Source organism: Sorghum bicolor, chromosome 5 (genome assembly GCF_000003195.3).
Source record: "Sorghum bicolor cultivar BTx623 chromosome 5, Sorghum_bicolor_NCBIv3, whole genome shotgun sequence".
Classification (NCBI taxonomy): Eukaryota; Viridiplantae; Streptophyta; class Magnoliopsida; order Poales; family Poaceae; genus Sorghum; species Sorghum bicolor.
The window spans coordinates 17,144,156-17,162,944 of record NC_012874.2 but is presented as its reverse complement, the minus strand read 5'-3'; the positions used below and the strand labels follow the sequence as shown (position 1 = coordinate 17,162,944).

Sequence of the window (18,789 nt, the reverse complement as noted above, 5' to 3'; positions counted from 1 at the left end):
GAAAAAGAAAGAAAAAAAAAAGAGAAAAAAAAAAAGAAAAAGAAAAAAGAAAACAGAATTGGTGTCCGCGTTTTTTTGCAACTAGCTGGTACCAGTGGCAGATATGAGCTATGAAGACATGCACATCGAAACATATCCACATGCAATCATGGCAGTGTAGGAGATTCCATGGAGGCGTGGGAAACCTAACCTTCAACAGTAAGGATGTCTCCAATATGAGGACACACTTGAGGGCAGGACTACGGTACAGAGACATGGATGCTGTCCTAGAGTATTTTCAGAAGTTGCAAGCCGAGAGCCCTAGCTTCTTCTATGCTATCAAGCTAGATGCTGAGAATGCTGTAAGGGGGTTGTTTTGGGTTGATGGCAGATCAAGGGAGTTGTACAAGTGCTTCAGGGATTGCATATTCTTTGACACGACGTTCTGCACTAACCGGTACAACATGCCCTTTGCACCAATTGTTGGGATCAACAATCATGCCCAAAGCATCCTACTAGGTTGTGCTCTGCTTCCGGATGAGACTACTGAAACATTTGTGTGGGTGCTTCAAACGCTCAAGGATGCAATGGGTGGAATAGCACCAACCAACATCATGACTGACCAGGATAGGGCCATGAAAGCTGCAATAGCACAGGTATTCCCTTCTACAACACATAGGTGCTGCAAGTTTCATGTGGTCAGCAAAGCTTGTGAGAAGTTTGGTTGGTTAATTAGAAACAACCCAGAATTTGCAGATGAGTTTGACTATTGCATCAACTTCACCGAGTCTCCAGAGGAGTTTGAGACGTTGTGGCATAACATAGGGGTGAAGTATGATATGCATAGCAATGATCATTTTCAGAACATGTCTTCAACCAAGTCTATGTGGGCACCTGCATATTTCAAGAAATGCTTCTTTCCCTTCACAAGCACAACAGGAAGATCTGAGAGTATGAATGCATTATTCAAGACAATGGTGCACCCACAGGACTCAGTGTTGCAGTTCCTTACCCAATATGAGTACATAATGGAAACAAGGATTGAGAAGGAGTATCGAGAAGCAGCAAAAGGTGAAACGACAAATCCACCGCTGTGGGGGAGGTCTCAAATTGAGAAGCAAGTATCTAAGTTCTACACTAGAAGTATTTTCTTCAAGTTTCAAGAGTTGCTGCGTGATTCCACGGCATTAACTATAGATTCGATTGCTAAAGAGGGAAGCCAAATGACAGTGCAGGTAAGGTGTACATACAGACTGCACATTTCTGTTGCAGCATACATAGATGTTCTGTTTTACAAAAATACTGAAACATGTTATTCATTACTAGTGAAACAGAATCTAGAGTCCATTGAAACAATAATTCTGGGTGACTTTGTAAATTGATGGTACCCCTATTTTGTACTTATGTTGTAGGTGTTGAAACGAGTATACAAGGAAGGTGAGGTGACATTGAAAACATACAATGTTGCTGCGAATCAGGGGTCTGAAACATACACTTGCTCTTGCAACATGTTTGACCAAGATGGTCTCCTATGTCCTCACATCCTGAAAGTCTTTACTACACTTGATGTGCAACATGTACCGCAGAAGTATCTGCTGCACAGGTGGTCTGAAGAAGCTACGCTGAAAGTTCCTCAACATTTGTCAGGTCCTGAACCAGTGTTTGGTGTTCCAGCGACAAATAAGCTGAGGTACAATGCATTGTGTAGGAAAATGACACAGCTGGCTGCTGATGCTTGTGTGGGTCCAGAAGAGTACATGGTGGGTTCACAAGGGATCGATCATTTGAGGGAAAAGGTGAAGGAAACCACGAAAGCATTGATTTCAAGACAAAATGATCCCCCAAATGTAGTTGAGGGTGCAAAGGAGGTGGAGAGAGGGGTGAAACAAACAAAGTTCAAGAACCCTCCAGCAAAAGATCCACAAGGGAGGCCTAGGAACAAGGTTGACCGTAAGAAGACCATTGTACAACAAGTGAAAGAAAAAGCAATAAAGAAGAACAAGTCCAAGGCTAAGAAAGACAAAGCCAAAGAGTCGGTGTGCTTGGTATGCCACGAAGAAGGCCACGGTGTGGAGACGTGCAAGTTCTTATCGGCAGCAATGCACCTAAGGGACACAGAGTTAAAGCTGTAGATTTATATTCATTGAACAAAAATAAGTGTATATATGAGGCACACATTGATTTATAAATTATAAACCAATTAAGTTTTATATACGAACTCAAGCTTCTTTTGGTGTAGCACTTCGCTCATCTTTCTTGTAGTAAGTTTTGATTATATCTCCTTTCCTTTTTCTACAAGGCCACCTTTCATTGAGATTGATCACTTTCACATTACGTACGATGAGTTCTATGATTCCTTCAAGGCAAGGGGATTGGTTGGTAACAATGTAATGGCTTTGTGGAGTTATGAGTTCAATCTTGACCAGCTTCAAATGCTTAAAGAGAATAAAACAAGAGATATTAAATTTGCTTTCCCCCAGTTGGCCACGGTAATGATACAATACCTGTGACTTTCTATTTCTAAATGAATTCCTCGAACTCATCTTTTATTTAGCTTTTTTCATTTCTTATTTTTCCAACCTTTTTTTTGTGTGTGTGCTGCACAGTCATTCTTGAGTGTGGATCCAGCTTCTTTCAGTAATGATGGGACTCTCAAGAAAATTTACACCAAGATAAATGAAACATGGACTATCGCCAAGATGGATCTGGTACGTGAGGTGTATATACATTGTTTCGTTCCAATGAGAAAGGCCATCAACGAAGCAAGATACACTCATTTCAAATGGTTCCATACATGTTGCACAATGTGCATTCATATGTTGCACTGTACTTTTCCCAATGTTTCATTCTCTCCACTTTATATATTGCATTGTCATTTGCTGCATGTGTCAATGACTGAAAGGTGTATGCAGATGTTCTTTCCGATAATTTTTCAAGACCACTGGGTGCTTCTTTGTGTTAGTATGTTCATGAAGCAAATTGCCTTCTTTGACTCTCTAAGCGCCTCTAAGGAGAGCTCATGTTTGAAGTGTGCCCAGAACTTGGTAAGTGGATCGGTGGATTCCTTGCTGTTCATTCTGCTTTTGTTAAAATAGATCTCGATTTCATGTTGCATCATTCATTCTTTAGATGTTGAAGTAGCTCTTGATTCTGGGTTGCATTTGTATTCCTGAATTGTTTCATTTATTTTCAGATTCAGAATTTTTCAGCCACCGCACTGAAACATGGGGTACTCAGAACTGATGTGTCTCGTTTTGAGTGGATCTACCCCGAGGGATATCCTAAACAAAAGAATGTGTATGTTGCACTTTTAGCATGTCCTTCCTAGTCATCATTGCCTAATGATTTGTATGTTCACATGTTTTATTTTCCTTTTTTTTTAAAAGGTATGACTTCGGGATATTTACAATGGTTTATATGGATGCATGGGATGGCAAGAAGATTGTGGATCCATCACTTGTGAAAGTATGTGTTTTGATTCTAAAATATTCTTATTTTTATAACTCTTATTTTTTGTCTCTAAATATGCTTGCTCAGTCTTGCTTTGCTTTCTTTTTTTCATTATGTCTCTGCCTAGGATTCGGTGCTAGACTTCAGGAAGCATGCTGCTGCACTACTCCTTGGATCAGAACACAATGTGGTTAAGCTAGATGAATTTGTGAAGAAGTACAATGCCAGGAAGACCTGATGAAGTTGACGCTATGTAGATAGGAGGTGTTAGGAGAGCGATGTGCCATGAAACATCATATTTCTTGTAAATATGGAGTTGATTCATGATACGCTACGTTATCTATCGGTCCATGCTTGTTAATGTTTGTTCAGTGTTGCCGTAATTTGAGATGTAACAGAAGTTGATAACTGTTTCCTTGGAGAATTACAGATGTAACAGTGTTCAACCATTGCTGTTTCACTAGAGTAATTCAGATGTAACAATAGTGCTACCATGCTGTTGCAATAGAAGATCACAGATGTAACAGTGTTCAACCATTGCTGTTTCACTAGAGTAATTCAGATGTAACAATAGTGCTACCATGCTGTTGCAATAGAAGATCACAGATGTAACAGTGTTCAACCATTGCTGTTTCACTAGAGCAATTCAGATGTAACAATAGTGCTACCATGCTGTTGCAATAGAAGATCACAGATGTAACAGTGTTCAACCTTTCGAATGTACACAGTATATACAACTGTTTCATTAGGATATCTTCATATGTAACAGTAATGAAACTTTGCTGTTTCAGTAGAGCAACTCAGATGTAACATTAGTACTGCCCATTTGAAATGAGTGCCCTTGCTTCGTTGATGGCCTTTCTCATTGGAACGAAACAATGTATATACACCTCACGTACCAGATCCATCTTGGCGATAGTCCATGTTTCATTTATCTTGGTGTAAATTTTCTTGAGAGTCCCATCATTACTGAAAGAAGCTGGATCCACACTCAAGAATGACTGTGCAGCACACACACAAAAAAAAAGGTTGGAAAAATAAGAAATGAAAAAAGCTAAATAAAAGATGAGTTCGAGGAATTCATTTAGAAATAGAAAGTCACAGGTATTGTATCATTACCGTGGCCAACTGGGGGAAAGCAAATTTAATATCTCTTGTTTTATTCTCTTTAAGCATTTGAAGCTGGTCAAGATTGAACTCATAACTCCACAAAGCCATTACATTGTTACCAACCAATCCCCTTGCCTTGAAGGAATCATAGAACTCATCGTACGTAATGTGAAAGTGATCAATCTCAATGAAAGGTGGCCTTGTAGAAAAAGGAAAGGAGATATAATCAAAACTTACTACAAGAAAGATGAGCGAAGTGCTACACCAAAAGAAGATTGTTTCAACAAGTATGAATGAAGTATAGAAACAAAAAAAATAGCTAGTTTCAACACATGCATACTACATTCACAAGAAGTAAACAAGCCTGGTGCAACAAAATATGGGTAGCACATTAAAAGAGTGCACAAAGTGTAGGACAATTCAAAGTTGTATCCCTGATCAAAGATAGGAGGAGTGGGGAGTGGGTAAACTCACGGTTGGCATTCACCCTCTAACTTGAATCCCTGATCGAAGGCTCTTTTAGCCAAAAAGTTGTTCCAAATTTCTTTGATATCAGCATCATCACTCTTCGGTCTTGTTTGCTTCGGCCCAAGCCCAACATCAATCCTTTTCCTCTTCTTTCTATTCCTTTTATCAATTGTGCTTGAGCCTGGTTGGTTGTCTTTGGAAGCATCAATGGTTGTGTATGCTAGACAAAAAATATGGGATAAAGTATATGGAAACAAGTGTACTAAAACATATGTAGATAGATACTGCAACACATGTGGTAGTACCAGTGAAACCTATATGAATGATTGTTGCAACAAATGATCCAGTACTAATGAAACAATATGAAATCAAGGCTGCAGTATTTAGAAAATATAACTACTGAAACACATGTGGTACTACCAGTGAAACATATATGAATGATTGCTGCAACACATAAGCCAGTACTAATGAAACAATATGAAATCAAGACTGCAGTATTTAGAAAATAATATAACTACTAAAACATATAGACAGATATACTGCAACACATTTGGCAGTATCACTGAAACGTATATGAATGGTTGTTGCAACACATAAGCCAGTACTAATGAAACAATATGAAATCAAGGCTGCAGTATTTAGAAAATATAACTACTGAAACATGTAGACAGATATAATGCAACACATGAGATGGTACAAATGAAACAGATTAGGAAAGTTATTGCAATGGGTATAGAAAAAAGGGAAAAAGAAGCCACATTTGAACACATGTACAAATTAGGAGTGTTTACCGGTAGGCGTAGGGCTTCTTGATCTTTCTCCACAGACATCTTTGTACTCTGGGTCCTCAGGTTGGAATAGGTCAAATGAAGGGATATCATCTATATACGGATCTATATATGAAGGGCTTGATGGCTTGCAAGGAACTAGATCTTTTGTGATATCCTTTGGTGGGGTTGCTAGAGGGGAAGGAATTGGATCTTTAGTACTCTCATCTGGTAAGATCAGTGGAGGGGAAGGAACTGCATATTTAGTGCTATCTGCTGGTGGGATTGGTGGAGATGAAGGAACTGGACCTTTAGTACTCACATCTGGTGCAATTGGTGGAGGGGAAGGAAATGGACCTTTTGTACTATCCTCTGGTGCGATTGGTGCACTAGAAGTACTTGCATGTGTTGTACTCTCTAATGGGTTAGATGGTTTTTTGGGTGACACAGCAGCTGAACCTGTTGGATCTGGTGGAGGATGCATGTTGACATTGTCATTGGTAGGTTTCTTCAGGTGGCTCATCTTATTTGACATATCAGCAACATCATTCAGACGTTTGTTCAAATGAATAAATTTAGAAGCCAACTCAGCACCACGCTTTGCCATAATCGCCTTTCCTTGCTCTTTCATTGTATTTGCAAGCTCATCAAAATCTTTCTCCAACAAAGAATTATGCTCCGCCAATAGAACTTGGTATTCTTCAGGAAGAGACTGCAATAAATAATGCAATATATGAAGTGGAGAGAATGAAACATTGGGAAAAGTACAGTGAAACATATGAATGCACATTGTGCAACATGTCTGGCATTTACAAGTTGGTTTTGACAAAATCACCTCAATGGAAACCGCATGAGTACCATCTGGATGGCGGGAGGAAGTGCCTTGGGAATCCATCCAGTCATTAAGGCTTGGCTGCACTGGATCTTCATCTTGTCCAGACAATGGAGCCGGAGTGTAACCAGTCATGGGAACTGGGATAGGATAGGGGCTTTTCTTTCGGAACTAACAATGAATGAAGATATATTATAACAAAGAAATAAATAATGCAATGGCTAACAGGAATGACTAAAGATGAATGAAGATGGAAAAAAAACATCAAACTCACAGGTTGCTGCCCATATGCATTAAGCTGAACCCTACTCCTGTCAACATTTGAAATGAATTCAAAGTCTTTCTTGGTGACATGGCAAATGCGTGGGACAGAATAGTTGATTTTGTGGGTAGCCCGGTCAGCAGGTATGTCAAGACAGTCCATGTATGCAATCTACATTACAAATGGTACAAAAAATCATGAAGGCCCAACATTAGGAAATCGCGGCTGCAGTATATGGAAACTTATGTAATCAAACATATATAGATAGCTAATGCAACATATAAGGTAGTACCATTGAAACAGATCAGCAAAGTCATTGCAATGGAAATACAGATGGGTACAACATAGAAGGGATAATCAACATACCGCAAAAACCACAAGGCAAGAGCCAAGGTAAGGACATTCAGTACCACCTTCATCTTGTTTTGAAATGGTTTGGTACTTTCGGACTTCATTCATCAAATTATCAAGAATGTGCCCAGCCCAATCAAATGATCTGATTAGAGAGACATCCTTTAAGTTGTGCAAGTACCGTGGGGTGATGGCATTGTCTGTGCCTGGGCAGAGTACAGACCCCAAGGCAAGCAACATGAATGCCCTCAGAAAAGTGGTCTTGTCATTAGCTGTTTTCAACACATCAATGCATTGGGACAATTTTCCTCGCACTCCATCCATAAAAGGCTCACGAATCTTCAGGAATGCTTCATATTCATCCGCATTGCAAGTAAGCTTAACAGGCTCATCTCCACTTGGCACACCAAGAATGTTGCAAATAAGCTGCTTGTCAAATACGATAACTTTATCTTTGCGCCTAAACTCTCTCAAATCAGGGTCAATGTGCTTCATGATCCATGCAACAAGATTCACAGGCACGGAAAAGTCAGACATGCTAAGTAAAGCACCTAAACCAGCCTCATTTATCCAACCTATTTGTTCCTGATTGAACTTGCAGTCACGGATCCTGTGCAACGAAAATCTGGTTTTGAAGGCATCGCCACTGCTTTTGGTTTTGGGAACATTAATTGCTGTGTAAAAAAAGATAGAGAAAACAACATATGTATCAACACACAGGTGGACAACATAGATGCTTAGATAACACATAACATTGAAACATGCCAATATATAGAGTCCATCTTGTTGATTGTTGCAATATATATGTATAAAAAGGCATGAAACATTGGTAATGTCATGGTGAAACAAAGAAATATAAGTTAGTGAAACATGTTCAAAATTGCCAATATATAATTGCCACTGCAGTATATGTATCTATTGACTTTTGTTTAGATACTATATGATTGATTATATAATACTAATAGATCGGATCAAAGGAGATATGCTGATCGAAACAAGGCAACAAACAAAATAAACAGTAGGGACAAAAACACATTCATAGTAAATAAACAATATCTATTGGTGATCTTACACTATGCACACCTAGATAGTAATATCGGTGATCTTACACTATGCTTAAACACACATTGCAACCACTGCACAGATACAACATCAAATCAGCATAATAGTAACATGATATGCATAATTAGCATCAGAATTAGCATCACAAATGAAACGAAAATATATCAAAGGACTAAAACCTTGCTGCTGCTTTGGGGCCTTCTTTTTTGGAGATCTCTTCATTGAAGATGATTGTCCTGCCTTGCGGTTGCGGTTGGAGACATTCAGTGTCAAACCCCCTCGTGCCCTGCTGTTGGACACCTTCCTCACTGCCATACGCACCCGACCACGTCCCTGGCCAGATGGTTGTGCATCCTCATCCTCGGTGCTGCTAGGCGACTCGGCCCTAACAGGTGATGCATTGAGGCCGGATCTAGTATGCATCGTCGGGTTTGGTGCTGCTTGAGAAGGAGGGAGGCACGCAACGGCTTCGTACCTTCACGGCTAGGGTTCCGGTGACAAAGGGCAGCACGCAGACACGGTGGGGGCGTACGGGGCGGCAGGCTGGAAGGTTGGAGGCGCGGTGGAGACGAGCGCCGCGGTGAACACGGCCGGCGCAGTGGAGAAGAGCGTCGCAGTGTAGATCGGCACGGTGGGCGGATGGCGCGGTGGAGGCGCTGCGCGGCGTGGTCGCGCCGAGATGGAAGCTGGCCGCGCGCAAAAGGCCAGCCGCGCGCCCACGGCCGGCGACGCGCTGGAGACGGGAGGCGGCGGAGGCAGCCGCGGTGGAGGCGCGGCGGAGGGAGGCGCGGTGGAGGCGCGGCGGATGGAGGCGCGGTGGAGGCGCGGCGGAGGCAGGCGCGGTGGATGCGGTTCTGTCTGAATCGGTGTGCTGCGTGTCGGAATGGATGAAGGCAGAAACCGTCCGCGTCCGGAAACGAAAGTGGCCGAGTGCGGTTGAAGTGGGCCGCCCGCGCTCCGGGCCTGAAAGCCCACGTACGGCGCGTCCGGACGGTTGCGCGAGCGTCGGACGCCCGCTCCACATCATTTGGGTTTAGGTAGTGGTGGAAATGGATCGAAGGCAAACTCAAATAACATTTTATATATCCCATATAAATTCATCTTTTTCATATCTCTACTTGTAAAAGCCTGTGGAGGAATCATGCACTCTCTCTCTACCCCCGGCTTGGCAACCTTGGGTGTGTTTGTTTACTTGGCTTATTTCTACCCTGGTTAGGAAATAAGCCAGGCTAACCTAAGGCTGACTCTAGCAAGCCATATAAAGTTGTTTGGTTGTCTACAATATCTAAATTTGGCTAGCATCTATTTGTGTTTGGTTGGTTGGTTTGGCTGGGGTAGAGTCACCTCCTTTTTACACGGGTAACTTCACCATCTTTTGCGGCAATTCATCGAGCACATGATGAGCAACAGCAACGCTAAGTTCCACCTCGCCCGCGGCAACGCTAAGCTCCGCCGCCGCCCCTGCGCACCAGCACGAGGGCCACCACGACGGCAACGGCAACGCCGACAAGCAGCAGTACCGCGATTCCGCCGGCCAGGCAGACCCACCTCCGACGCGCGGCACCCTGCAGCCTCCGCCTCGGCCGCAGCTGCATCACCCGCGGCTGTGCCCACCTGTCGCTCGAAGGTGTCCACGAGCGCAACTATGTCCAAGAACAGCTGCTGGAGCTACAGGAGGCCGTGCTCCACCTCCGCCACCTCCTTCACAGGCTCCTCCTGCTCCTCCGCCCCTGAGGCGGACAGCAGCGCCGCTCGCATCGTCGCGTCAGAGGGGTCCTCGGTGCTGCTGGTGAGGAGGCAGTCCAGCTGCTCCTTGGTCGGCGCGTTCCCGGCTAAGGCGAGGTACCGGCGGGCTACGTCGCTCCGGCGCTCCGCGGAGACCTGTCGCTGGAGTGCCTGCACGTCCGCCGTGAGGTCACCCACGCGGCGGGTCACCGCCACGGCCTGCGCCGCCAGTGAGCTCGCCCTATGGATGGAGATGACGGAGCTGCGTCCCTAGCGGATGGGCACTGCGGTGCCTAGGAGGTGAAGAGTGACTGCGACGGCGGTGCCCAGGAGGAGAGGCTGTGCATGAGCGAGGAGGTGACCTCTCGGAGATGACACGAATGAGAAGAGAGGCTAGCCCAAGCCAGGCCCCAAGAAAACGGACGCCCCCTCCGTTTTCTGGGAGCCAGGCTATCTCGTGTACGGAGGCCTCCAGTGGCCTAGCTAAGGGGGGAAACGGGCAACCAAACAGGCCCATTTGAGCTCCAACAAGCCTGGTTTGGAGATAACCAATCTACCAAACAGGCCCCTTGTAGCCCGACGCACGGCGCACTCCACCAACCACCAAACTCCATCACTGTTGTCCCGTCATCGATCCATGGCAAGGGACGGGTAGTGTAGACTCCTCTCTGAAGGACGCGTAGTGCGGAAGAGACGCCTGGTGCGTTTTCCCCTTCCCTTTTCTAGTTGCCCCTACTTCTTCCTTCCTTCCATCGGATAGATCTCGCCGCCGCTGCCGCCGCCTCGCCAACCGCTGGCCCCTTCCCTCTCGGTTTCCGGCGTCCTTGTCGCACTGGGTAGGGAAAGGGGCCCCCCACCCTCCTGTACATCCTCTAGGAGTCTCGTGATGGGTTCTCCCCTGGTGGTCTTCGCCGTCACCGTCGTCGTCGCTGCTGCTGCAGCTCCCGTCGCCGCCGCCAAGGCTCCAACCAAGGTACGTCTAAATAAAATAAATCCGCTCCACCGCAGCACGGATCTCCCCTCCTCCAACTCCATCTCACCTACCTCGCGTCGCCTCCCAGTTCCGTGCTCCTCCGACCCGCATCCACCGCAACTCGTCTCCGCCTCCACCTCTACTTTGCAGCCATCGATCCTGCCGATCCAGACGGCTCTTTATGCGGCGTTGCCGCGACGTCTTCGTCTCCACCTGGGACTCGACTTGGAGCTTCATCCTCTACCTCCGGCGACGACATCAAACTTAACCTTCGGTCGCTCGGCGCACGCTTTCTCACCAGCTCCGTCGCCCCACCTTCAACCGACGCTTGGCGCGGTCTTCCATCTGGGTGCATGCGCCTTGGGTGCCTCTATGGCCCCCCGCCGGCGAATCCGTCGTCGTCAACGTCTCCAACGTAGCTGTCGTTCTTATCCGGTCATTGGACCCTGTTGTAATTTGGTCTTCCTTGGAGGACCTTTATGTAAAATGGCTGCTTAGTATATAATATATGCAGTTGTCAAAAAAAAGATCCATGGCATATTGTCCTTAAACGGCATTGGCTCTGCCTATCCTTAATCCGTGTGGCATGTTGTCTTCCTAATCAGTCATGACTCTGACCATAGCCTCCCAGGCTCCCGCATCGATCTCTCCCTTCTCTCTTCTCAGAATTGCGCCGCGTGTCCTCCCTGCTGTCTTCCCCATCGCCGCGCCCAGAAGCCCCGTACACTCTGCATCTATGACTACCCTCGCTTGTGCACCTCGACAGTCCACCACACATTTTGCTCCCCTTCCCGTTCCATCCTCTTCCTCCCCTGACCATTGCCGCTCGCACCAGCGACCCGCAACTACCAGCCAGCCAGCCCTACGTTTTGTGTATCTTGTGTAGCTAGAGGACATCAAAGAGATTCTCCATTCCTTCGGCATCGACACTGTGTAGCTTGAAAAGGTGTAAGGCCCTGTTTAGATTGGAGACGAAAATTTTTTAGGTGTCACATCGGATGTGTCGGAAGGATGTCGGAAGAGATTTTTAGAAACTAATAAAAAACAAATTACATAACTCGTCTGGAAACTGCAAGACAAATCTAATAAGTATAATTAATCTGTCGTTAGCACATGTAGGTTACTGTAGCACTTAAAGCTAATCATGAACTAACTAGACTTAAAAGATTCGTCTCGTGATTTTCAACCAAACTGTGTAATTAGTTTATTTGTTTATCTACATTTAATGTTCTATGCATGTGTCCAAAGATTCGATGGGATAGATAAAAAATTTTTGGGTGGGGAACTAAACAGGCCCTAAGATTATAAGTCAGCACATGGCTCGATTTGAATGTCCAACTGATAACATAAGTAGTTAGTGTTGATGAAGGTTTTGTAGCACCAGGCTATAACTAACACACTGTGTATTGAAGAAATATTCGGTCTACACCATTGCTAGGCCTTGAATTAATTCCTATGGTTGGTTTATGCCATGCCTAAAAGAAGAAGAGTATGGAGAATCCAGGAAATGCAGAACGAAATAAATTACTGTACTTTTATAGCGTTGTTACTGATAGATCAAATAAGATAGAAAAGCAATATCACCAAGATAATAGGCGGTAACAAATTAAACTATGGCTGTGTACCCTATGTTTGGTTCCTTCGCTGGACAGTCGACATGCATTGTGCTACATAGCTAAATAAGAATTCCAATTTCAAAGTAAGTATGAGCCTTTGATCAATTCCTTTAACGTTTTTTTTTTCAAACTGTGCATGTGAGAGTCTCTTTGTTTTGTTTCTATAAAAAAACCAAAACGGTTTACCTTCTGAGTTATTTATTTCTATAGAATGAGCCTAGACGAGGTTATAATAAGAACTAAACACATCTATGTGGTAAAACAATATCATAAAAGAATACATATATAGTATTGTTTACATTGCACGGAGTATCTACTATTGAACATGCATGCATCCGATGATAGGCAGTATAGGGTTGCGATACATAGTAGACAAAAAAAATAGTGATGATGTAATGGATACTTTTTTGACCGTCTGATTAAAGGGCTTCAAGATACTAAAAGGACGATATTGTAATACCCGATTTTAAGGACAAAACCAGATATGAACTATATGTGAGTATTAAAAGCCAAATCTCACATATAGCTACAAACAAGGGGTAATATCAAAAGACAATGCATAAATATATAACGTACATAATATAAAAGACATAACCTTTGATAACAAACAGCGGATAGACAACTCTAACTTCGGGTATTAACTCCACTCAACAGGATCCAACTGACTCGTTGATCACAGGCCTAACACTCCTCCTGATGTATGGGGGAAATAGCAAGAGTGAGTCCATGTCGAACTCCACAAGTATAGCAACTAGATTGTATAGCTCCCACAATCTCATGACCAATGTGACATAAATAATGTAAAGCATTAAACAATAAACAATGAGCATATTTAACACACAAGAATCATCACCCTTAATGTAGATGTCCCCAAGGCCGCTCCTGACCGTGAGCTCGGCTAGTATACTAGTTTTTAACCCTCTGTAGAGGTTGCACATCTTTACCCATGAGTCATGATTTACCCTTTCGCCCGAGGTAGCTAATCTCTTAACCCCCTTCCTAGGGAGGTCGGCAGGGATCACTATGAAGTCTTTCAAAGGTTCGTCTAACAAGTTAGGGCCGCTTGGTCTCATTAGTCAGTCCATGTGATTCACCCGCAGGAATCCACGTCTGCTATTCCCCAATTGCGCCACCACGGGTAACCGCTAACGAGCTAGAAAAGTTACTCATACTTAACTAAAGCCAGAGCCATTATAGCCCTCATGGTTGCACTGTTGTCTCGGGTGATCACGTACAGACAAATCATCAAGTTGCTAAAAAGTCATTTTTATCGTTTATTACTTAACATTAATCTAGCCACACGATCATGGTCACAGAAATAAAATCCAAATGCTATACTTGCCTTGATCCAAATGCTCTTGCTGATCCTGCTGATCTTAGTAGTTGTCCAAGGCTCTGATCTTGATCACCGAAGTACTCTTGTTCACCACGATTTGCTCACCGTCTAAACTCGATCATCGATCATCAACACACAAACAATCGGAGACAAACATACACGAAGCAAACAAGGCTATAATTAGAACAGTACACCAATCATATAAAAACAGTATGAAAAGCTTATAAAAAGATTCTACGCATCACTACGATCTCACAAACGTAAAGATCACGAAAATCGGAGTTGAAACGGAGAAGTTATGATTTTCTAAGATTTTATATAGAAAAGTAATTAATTAAATAATATCAAGAAAATAAAAAGTTTCAAACTGAGTAAACAATTTTACTAACATGTAGATACGAATCCAACTCAATTTGAACGGGTCAAAACGGAATTAAAATGAATATTTTATGGCCTAAAGAAACTCAATGGCAAACCTGTAAATACTGAAAACGTATTTAAATTCAAACCGGCAGACTTTACGTTTTCATAAAGAGAAAGCGTATTTCTTAAAACGTGCTTTGGACCGCGGGTTAGATATGAAAGAAATTGAGGGGCTCTTTTACAAATTTTACAGCCGAAACGGTACGCTCTAATCTGGACCGTTGATCTTCCATCCGGTAGTTGAAAATGCTCCTGGGCGCTGCCGTGGCCGACGGCTGGCCGGACGCGGGCGCCGGCGTGGTGGCGCCATGGCCGCCGCCGTGTAGCTCACCGGCGAACTCCAAACACATGAAACTGTGCACCAAAAACAAAACAAATGGTATGGGGAGGTAGAGGAGCACGTGACGAGCTCACCTAGGGTCTTTTCTCGGGCCGAGAGGGAGCGAAGAAGGCTCGCGGTGGAGATGACTTGAGTTCAAGCTCTGCGAGATCCAAAATTCGAAGATGACGGCTTCTAGGGCTCAACTTGGCGTGGTTATGCAGAAAAAAGGCGGAGGGGAGGTTGCCAAAGCCTTATAAGGTGTAAGTTGCCGCAGAAGGGCATCAAATCCCTGAATTTCGGGATCACTCGGGATCGGAGAGGGAAGGAGACCGTCTCGGTCACATGAAGAAGAAGGAAAGAGGGGATACGAGCCGCTGACGGGTGGGGTCCACTGGTCAGTGAAAGAGAGAAGGAGAGGGCGCGGGGCTTGCGCGTACTGGGCCGAAGAGGGGAGCGGGCCGCGGGGGAAAGGAAGTTGGGCTGCGGGTTGGGAGAGGGAGTTGGGCCTCGGCCAGCAGGCCACCAGGCCGAGCGGAGGGCTGGCCGTTTTTTTCTTTTCTATTTTCCTTTTCCAAAAAAACCGTTTCCAAAAGGGATTTTAAATCATTCTCAGAGATTAAACAAAACACACAGTAGCATGAATGCATAAACATGTTGCTAAAACCTATAATAACTTTTAATTCGATGAAAAATATTATTTCTCTATATTCTATGAACACAGAAATACAAAATTAAATCATTTCCACCTATTTCAAAATTTGTAAATTTTTGGGTATTACAAATCTACCCCCCTTAAAATGAATCTCGTCCTCGAGATTCGGAAGAGACACGGATTCCAAAAGAGAAACAAGAACAAGATCTAGATATCTATTTCAACTTCACAACTTGTATTCCAAAAGCAAACACTCATGTCTCGGGATCACAACTTGTGAACAAAACTTCCATAAAATGTCTATTATTCATAGCTGATTAAAATCCATCTTGACTACCAACTTTTTGACTTATACAACTCAAAGACAAGATAACTTAGCATGGGTATGCCTCCTCAGGTAGGAGTAGACCACCTTGATACTCAATTCTTTTCCCTGATGGTGCGGTTAAGAAAATTTTCCACTGGGTAGCATAGATCCTGCCTTGTGTGCACATAACCATCCATTGCCAAGAACTAAAGGAATGTTGAGTGACTCTAGCACAATGAGGTTTACAGTAAAGTTTTCCTTCTTTATGACAAGATTGATATTTGAGCAAACCTGATCTGCCTGTATTTCTCCCATTGGGGTTTGAACTAACAAAGGCTTTCTCGTCGGACACTTCACCCGTTCGATTGTCTTTACCAAGTCGGCGGATATAAAAGAATGCGAAGCACTTCGGTCAAACAGAGAAAAAAGTAGCACTGAGTCCACTTGAATATAACCTCCCACCACTTTGGTGGCTCCTTGAATGTTATGCATATCCACATTGTTCAGTCTTCCATTGATATAATTTCGCTGTACTTTATTTCCGAGAGCAGGCTTCTTACGAGCTTTCCTTTTACGCTTCCGTCGTTGTGGATTTTGATTTGATTCATTGTCAACTTGCTCTTCCGTATTATTACTTTGATAACATTCAGCTTTGTCATACTCATAGCATCTTTCTTCAAAGGCAAGATGATCATATTCTTCCCACCTATCCAGGAGAGGTGTCATATTGTGCTGCGGATTCATGGGACACTACACTCCCTGTCATCAAGTGACCGACGTCAGTAACACGGTAAGGGTAGATGATCATAAACAGAGGATACTCAAGACGACAATTATCACTTCAAGATAGTTTAAATCTGCATCATCCAGTGATATGAAGGTACTACCCCACTTAAAGTTAGTTTGATTGGGGGACACTAGGGACTAGTTCTCCTATCCTTTTTGGACGCCACACATCATAGTCTTTTACATTCGTGGTACCCAGTCTCTTGATCCAACATTATCCAATTCTTCTCCATGTAACCCCTTTTATTTAGGCTACCCCCCTTAAGAAAGGTCAACTAGGGGACACAAGAAAGGTAGCTAGCATGTTTTCCAGACAAGTTAACTAGCATCGAGAACTTATGACATCCCAAAGAGCTTCTGTGCAAGAGAACAAACATGTATCCTGAAATTTTTCCGCGATATGAAAAACACCAGCATAGAAAAATAGGTATAACTTTCATTCTGTTAATCCAATAGAGCTATAGCTTATATCGTTAGAAAACTTATGAAATTTACCACAACTTTCCTGTAGAAGACCTCCTTAGATTCTGTTTTAAGCTTAGGTAAAACAACCAAACATAATATCCTTCCTGATAATGTCTCAGCAAAGGTGCTGTAAATTCCAAAAATTATATCTCGAGCTACTTAACTCATCTGGAGATGATCCTTACATTTTTGAAAAGCTTAGGAAATCCTATACAACTTTCGTATACCATGTTTTCCCAGATTCTGTCTTTAACTTGGCTGAGAATAGGAAATGCCAGATCTGTCCAGATTTTGAAACAGAACAGAAACATCCAATTGAAAATATCATATCTCAGGTTCTACTTATCCAAATAAGTCCCATATTATACTGTTGGAAAGCTTAGAAAATTGTCTACAACCTTTCTATAGAACACGTTTCCAAATTCTATAGTTATATTTGTCTTACACATTAAGCAACCAAAACTGGTCCAGATTCTTGACAGCACATCTGTATCATCTTGTGATTTTTGTAACTTCCAAACCATAATAGCTATTAGGGTGATTCTTGCGGTCAGGGAAAGATCTTAAAGTCTATTTGTTCCCAGAAAAATTTGATAAACTTGACATGATCAGAACTTGAGATACACCGGCATTATGGCAGACTGCTCCAGAATTCAGCAAGGGATAGAAACAAGAGATAGCCAAACCCAACTACTTATTTCATTAATCCTTATACCTTAGATCTATAAACTAAATGAAATTGTGAAGAAACTCACAAAATCATTACACTCATTACAAAGATCCAAATCAAACATAAATATAATAACAAGAAATTAAGCATTAAAGGTTCACAAGGCACACGAACTCAACTTTCGCCACTAGCGTTTTTATTACACAGGGGGACACAAACTCCTAAATTTTAGGCTCGGTGTGGCTACTTTCATGATGCATCGGTTGCTTCTTTTGTGGACAAGAGATTATATAATGTCCTTCTTGTTGATAGTGAAAACACCTTCTCTTAGCTGGATCCTTTGTGATGTTACTTTCCACTGAAGTGTTGCTCGGTGTGTTATCAACTTGCAGACTCTAATGGTTTATCTTTGCCTGCTTAGATTTCTTTCTACATTGCTTGATCCTCCGAGGTTGAAATTCTCTATAAGTAATTGTCCACCCATCTATGCATACCTCATGAGCAGTGGGGTTAGCTTGAGAAGTTTCTTTATCTCCAAGGTTTGAATTTTTCTGACAAGAATTCGAAGCTACATGTGACATCTTGGGATTTGGGTGTTGATCACTTCCCAATGTCAGCTCTAGTGCTTTTGCCTTCCTCTTCTTATCCTCATTAGTCACACGAGTTGGTTTTGTCTTAACTTTCTTTTTAGATGACATATTCCGAAGACAAGGAAGACCATAATGCTCACAACAGTGGCATTGATCCTGATATCCTGATGTACTACTCCCAACGCTTCCATGATTTCTCATATTGTTCCAAGCTTCTGCTACTTGTCTCCTCACTGGTCCTGAGATGCGTTGTTGAGAGTTATTATTCTGAGTTATTCCTTGCACTACTTGTGTTTGCATGGCTAGAAGCTTCTCCTTGTCGAATGCTTTTACGGTTGGCATATCTGGGTGCTTTTGTTCCTTGTTGCCAAAGGTCTCCTCGTTATGATCCATCTAAAGAGACAAAGAGGGAGGATTTAGAATAGAGACAAGATTTTATAAAAGAACTGGGCAAGAAGTAAGCATAACTTTTAGCAGCTATCAAGGTCAAGGTGAAAGCAAGAAGTAAGCAAAGATAGAAGCATGCTAAAACGTCCAGTTCTAACTAGGCCTGCGTCCTACAGTCAGCATTGCTTTGATACCACTTTGTAATACCCGATTTTAAGGACAAAACTAGATATGCACTATATGTGAGTATTAAAAG

At 43.1% G+C, this 18,789-nt stretch overlaps 2 protein-coding genes and 1 long non-coding RNA gene across 3 annotated transcripts; 1 reads left to right on the top strand and 2 right to left on the bottom strand.

The window, feature by feature from the left end:
* On the top strand, nucleotides 174–2,111 carry LOC8071697 (protein FAR1-RELATED SEQUENCE 5). Its single transcript, XM_002450607.2, has 2 exons — nucleotides 174–1,214; nucleotides 1,392–2,111. The coding sequence occupies exons 1-2, from the start codon at nucleotides 216–218 to the stop codon at nucleotides 2,109–2,111; spliced, it is 1,719 nt and encodes a 572-aa protein (XP_002450652.2). The 5' UTR covers nucleotides 174–215.
* LOC110435771 lies at nucleotides 3,863–4,803 on the bottom strand. The gene is made up of 2 exons (XR_002453630.1): nucleotides 4,549–4,803; nucleotides 3,863–4,430 (listed from the first exon to the last, which is right to left on the bottom strand). It is a non-coding gene; the product is annotated as an uncharacterized LOC110435771 (long non-coding RNA).
* Nucleotides 8,765–10,039, bottom strand: LOC110435891 (classical arabinogalactan protein 9-like). The gene is made up of 2 exons (XM_021461990.1): nucleotides 9,954–10,039; nucleotides 8,765–9,152 (listed from the first exon to the last, which is right to left on the bottom strand). The coding sequence occupies exons 1-2, from the start codon at nucleotides 10,037–10,039 to the stop codon at nucleotides 8,765–8,767; spliced, it is 474 nt and encodes a 157-aa protein (XP_021317665.1).

Excerpts from the sequence above, each read along its gene's own strand:
- LOC8071697 (XM_002450607.2), top strand. The coding sequence starts at position 216 with ATGAGGACACACTTGAGGGCAGGACTACGGTACAGAGACATGGATGCT. Across the intron at positions 1,215-1,391 it reads GAAGCCAAATGACAGTGCAG|GTGTTGAAACGAGTATACAA; the intron begins GTAAGGTGTACA and ends CTTATGTTGTAG.
- LOC110435891 (XM_021461990.1), bottom strand. The coding sequence starts at position 10,039 with ATGCGAGCGGCGCTGCTGTCCGCCTCAGGGGCGGAGGAGCAGGAGGAG. Across the intron at positions 9,153-9,953 it reads GAGGTGGAGCACGGCCTCCT|CACACCGATTCAGACAGAAC; the intron begins GTAGCTCCAGCA and ends TCCGACACGCAG.